At 41.5% G+C, this 5446-nt stretch overlaps 1 protein-coding gene across 1 annotated transcript in view; it reads left to right on the top strand.

Moving 5' to 3' along the window:
- RSU1 (Ras suppressor protein 1) overlaps positions 1-4973 on the top strand; it is a 105392-nt gene extending 100419 nt beyond the window's left edge. The window contains exon 8 of the mRNA XM_010293849.1: positions 4871-4973. Within this exon, the coding sequence (XP_010292151.1) occupies positions 4871-4973 (103 nt within the window). The remainder of the gene's footprint in view (positions 1-4870) is intronic.
- Positions 4974-5446: the final 473 nt, after the last annotated feature.

Raw genomic sequence — 5446 nt, 5'->3', positions numbered from 1 at the left:
ACTCTTTCCTCTTGGGAGTGCCCCTCCTGAACTGCATGCTTGCTAGTGACAGCTTAGACCCCTGATACATAACCAAAGACCTTGCCTAATATCCTTGCAACTGCTCGGGGAATTTTTATTAAGTAAAAGCATCATTAAAGTAGACAGAATGATGAAGTTTAATGAGCATCTTTCTCACTTGATATTGTTAGTTTTGCTGCAGCAGCCATAGTGCTCTCATTTGTTACTTCCAGCGGGGCAGATAGAGAATGCAGGGAGATTTTGCTTGTGTTTGTATTTGCATACAAAGAAACATTTAATGTTCATGAGAGATATTTGCTTTGAAAAATGTATACAAGGAAAGAAAGCAACTGGAAATCTCTATGTGAGGGCTTTCTGCATTTTCAGTCTTGCATTTAATCTCTCCTTTCACTTTAACGTAATGAGAAGGCTGCATGCAATACTGTAGCTGCTAAATCTACAAAGGTTCAGCAACTCGTGAACTGTGTTTATAATAACTAACTTCTGACTGCTGCTGCAAACCGCGAACATCTCAAATGTTTATTTGCACTACAGATTTTATTATTCAGCTGAGGTTTTGTTCTGCGAGCTGTGTGTAGTGTCCTACTCAGACCTATACCAGTCCCATGAACAGGTAACATTCCAAAATATCAAGTGTGAAGGTGCTGCCACGGATGTAATATCAGCACTTATCTCACAAATCTGCCTCGAAACAGTAGTCACAATCTGCCTCAATATTCCTTTGTATATTTATGGACACTGTCTGCCTTCACTAAGGGTCTGGTCATACGCACAGGTACGTCAAGGTGCCATGTCCTAGTACGTTACCATCCATCAGCTGAGCTGCGTACCTTTGTGCCTGTCTGAAGCTCACCTCCGCTGCCGAGGACGGTGTGCGAGTGTCTCTGCCTGACACGTTTGACTTCGCAGTGATGCCGGAGCAAGAGCATGTACACAGTTAGTTACTAAGCTTGGCTGACAGACGGTGACGTGCAAGCTATGGTTTCCGCGGCTGTATCCTTCCAGTAGGTATCAAAATCATTAAGGACTGTACATGTAAACTCCACATCTATTATAGCCAAGGGATTATAGGTTCTCATGTAATTCAGATAGTTGCTTCTCCATGCGGATCAGCTCCTTAGGTTTTTTTTTCTTTTGGGTGTTTTTTTCTGTTCTTTTTTTTTTCCTTGGGAGCTATAAACGTGGTGTCTGTTGCTGCACCAGAAGTTCACTGAAAATTGTGAATTCTCTTTTCCCTAGTCTAACAGAAGGGAAATTCTGTCCCAGAGGCATTATCACAGTCATTATTGTATTTAAATGTTGTCGTGACACCATATGTCTCCTCATATTTGATGTGTGCAAACACAAGAGAGAGTCCCTGTCTGTGAAGGCTTGTATAATCTAAATACGTCTGATCCCTGCTCTTTGCGTAGCAGACTACTGTGATAGACTGTAAGGCACTTATCTTCAGTTGAGATATCAATGTGCAGCTGAAACCTCCTTGAAATTTTGCCAGAGAAATCTAAGTACATATATTTGATTTGCTTATTTCAAAACCAGTAATTATTTTCCTGGATGAAACTTCAGTGCACATGCCAGTAGAAGTGGCTGTACATGAGAATTAAGCAAAAAGAATGTAAAAGTGCTGCAGATGCCTGCAACTCATGCACATCTGCTACTACTACTAACACAGTATTTGCATGGGGCGGAGGGAATTGCTGGGGCACCAGTATCACTGCATATCATAAGGAGCAAGTATCAAACAAAAACTGCTACCAAAAACACTTAAAGATCAATCAGGATTTTTACTGCTGGCACTTGCTCATTTTGCAGTCAAAAGGCATTGCCCAAGTAGACTTTACCAGAACTCTGAAGTTCGCTCAAAATTGTCAATATTCAGTTTCTGCACTTCAAAAGCATCTGTGTCATCAGTAGAATTCCCACCACACCCGTTTGCTTCAGAAGAAGTTCACTAATCTGAGCTCTGCCAGTCCACAAACTTGAGCATTTGCACTGAGAAAGCAGGAAATGAGAGTCAGAATGAATGCCAAAAGTGTCATCTGAGATGGAAATTCATATCAAGTTTCCAAAGCAAAAAAGTGGAGCCTAAACCAAGCTGAGCAAAAAAAGGGTATGTAACACCTGGAAACCACTAAAGCTGTTACAGTCCTTTCTGGGTTGGCACTAATGGGGCAAAGGAGCTGTGGGGCAGCAGGAGGTGGAAGGCAGGAGAGGGACAGGGGCTTTCTGTTTGTTGTACTCTGATACAGTGAATCAGTGGATTTGCTGTTAATTTAGTGCTTAAAGTCCCAAATGGGGACTTTCTTATAATAAGAAAAACCCTCACATTCTACTCCAATGTAGCATTATTTCTCTAGAGCCAAACAACAACTTGAATGTTAATTTAGTATTTAACTAACTATTGGTGTTCACAGATTTCAGCATGCATTTTCACTTCTCTTGCTAACTTCTCAGAGTTAGGAAATCATTGCTGACAGTGGTTGAAACGCTACACTTTGTATCGCTGACAACAAGGTGCTGCTTGTCCCCTGATGACTTCTACCCTGGATCGGTCTCTGATGGGACAACCTCCTTGAATGACACTTGTGTGCTCCTCTACAATGCTAGTAGCTCCTGATAGCAAAACGTCTCTTTCCACATCTTCCCTTCGTCAACTCACTTAATGCCTTCCAAAACAGGACAGTTTATTTAAGATGGATATTTGATTAGTAAGCATACTGTGTACTTGGATAAAATATAGCCTTATGCTATTGGGGCTGTATCTCTTATGAAAAGAAAAATATGTGTATTGTAGCTAATAGTAAGCATGTAGTTATCACGAGGGTCAGGGCTCCCTGCGTATGTCAGGAAATGGCGTCTGATCCCTTGTTGACAGTAGGTGATGGCACACAAAATTTCAGTAAGGTGAAGTAATGTCATCATTTACAGTTGTATTTTCCTTGAGCAAGGCTGTTTTGGGTACAGAGCATCTGGACAGTAGCCTGTTGAGCAGCATGATGTAAAACTACAACTGCTGAGGAGATGAAAGCGAGCACTGCCTCTAAGAAGCTCTAATCCCATTCCACAATCCAGGAACCCCAGGGCTGAAGTATCCTCCAGATGCAGCAAAATAAAGCTCAGAGCAGGTGGCAGCTTTTAACCTCCCAACTCCCTCCCAACTCCGTAATTTAGCTAAAATTTTTTTAGCTAAAATCTCTCAGTATCTGACATAAATAGCCCCTCCACAGCCATGCCTTATAGCAAGGTAATTCAAGAGTATTTCTGTCTGTTTGGATCCTTGTTCAATGTCTCTTGCATACAGTTGACTGCATAGTCTACCAGGCCCTGTAGAAGAAGGAGGGTGAGTCCTCTGCTGAAATTAGTTTCAGCCTGAAAAGCAGAAGAGATCCCTGTAAGTAAAGAGTCACTTTATCTCCAAGGTACCTGCTCAGGTTGATATCCATTGTAGAACTGCGTATCAAGTCATGCTTTCTGGATAAGCAACAACATATCGTGAGTAACTAAGTCTGTCCCGACATGACTAAGCAAAAGTAGCTAAAGGATCTGTGCAAGGGCTGGAGGGACATGCAAGCTACGTACGTGGACTGCAGCGGGGGAGAGTGCATGCGAAGGCGTGTGCGATGGACCAGTGCAGCTCTGGGACCTTCGCTTGCCGCACACATGAAAGTGCAGGACCCGGGTTCTGTGGCGACAGAGCTGACAGCTACCCATCCAGATTTTGACACATCAAAAGGCAATTCTAGGAAGACTCGACCCTAGATCTGTCCTGTTTCTTGACAAAGTCCACCAAAAGATGGAGTTGCAGTGACCCAAGCAGGTGCAGTGACACGACGAATGCTCTTGTGGGAACCGGTGCCGTTATCTTCTTCAGCAGCAGAATTCCTATCAGGTGGTAGAAATTGATGTCCAACTTGACTGGCAACAGCCCAGCACGGGATTGGGGCTGACACTCACCAGCATCGGGCTGAAGTATTATCAGGGAGACATCTTTCAGAGGGATCTCAGTATTTCTGTCATCATTGCCAGTGTTTATACAGCTGAACGAGCAGAAACAAAGCTCATCTCTGTTCCCTTCTAGAGACACTGACACCCCCACAAAATACATCTTCAAAAAGCACTTTATGTCAATAAGGGAAGTTAAGTTTGAGCTGTGTTTATTTTGGGTAGGCTTTTAATTTAGTTTAATCAGGATTACTCATAAATTATCTATTAATTACTATGTGATATTTAGCAAGATCCTCTCAGCCATGTAGTCTATTTAGCTTCGCTGTGAATGCTAGCCATCTTAATTGTAGGATACTTTGTCAACATTTAATCAGTGGTACTTACTAACGTGGCATTGATGTGTTGGTAGCTGTCCCAGTACTATCAATCATGTGTGAGCAGCGAAGGCGGCTGTGACACCATTGGTCTCTGTCACATTATCAAGCCCTCAGGTTTTCTGGTTAGGGATGATGCTCACTTTGCTCTAAGTGGGCACTCTATCTCTCCAGTTCAACCCAATTTTTGTCATTGTCGACTTGAGTACACATCCTTGCAGCGTTCCAAGCCTTAATCCCGTAACTCCAGAATAAAGGTTGCTAGTTTCTGAAGGCAAAGCCGATTGCTCCTTTACTGCTACCAGGGCCTGCTCTTCCTGATGTTACTGTCCTGGTAGGTCACAAAAAAAATGGTATTACGGACTGCAGCATGATATCTAATAGAAAATTCAGTGTATTGAGACAAAATAAATATAATGACCTTCCTTTTTTTTTTTTCCTAGTAACTACATGTATTGCTTAACATGCTGCAGAGTAAAAGCCTGTGCTTCATGGTTGTATCACAAATATTCTGTCTCATTTTCTTACAGTCTTTATGGCAGACACATGCAGGCAAACCCTGAACCTCCAAAGAAGAACAATGACAAGTCAAAGAAGATCAGCCGTAAGCCTCTGGCAGCCAAAAACAAATAAGTCCCTGGCTTGTGCCGCTGTTTTTATCTCTTTTACATTGCTTTTGCATGTGCCTATAATATTCCTACGCATCTCCTGTTACTCATAAGAAAGCAGACACTAGAGGTAAAAACAATTTACTATGTATACTGCTTTAGAAGATACTGCTTAAGGAATACAAAATTACATACTCACCTAATTATGGTCACATTTATATACCATTTAATATATCACTGTCAAACACATTTTAGCTTTTCTATTTATATGTATGTTAATGTCTTCTCTTCACATGTATCACGTCCTGTTAATAGCAGGGGGTTTGCACCTATGTTATATGATATTAAATTTCATATAATATTCCAAGTTATTTTAATAAAGGTCTTTATTTGTATTGTGTTTCAATTTCTTCAGTAGGACTTCTGAATAGTGAATTGCTTGAGGAACGTATGATTCCAGTTTCCTATGATGTGTTAATTTCTTGTGTAGGAATGTGA

This window comes from Phaethon lepturus, unplaced genomic scaffold, assembly GCF_000687285.1.
Source record: "Phaethon lepturus isolate BGI_N335 unplaced genomic scaffold, ASM68728v1 scaffold1439, whole genome shotgun sequence".
NCBI classification, from domain to species: domain Eukaryota; kingdom Metazoa; phylum Chordata; class Aves; order Phaethontiformes; family Phaethontidae; genus Phaethon; species Phaethon lepturus.
The sequence above is the reverse complement of the archived record's forward strand: the minus strand, read 5'-3'. Positions and strand labels throughout refer to the sequence as shown.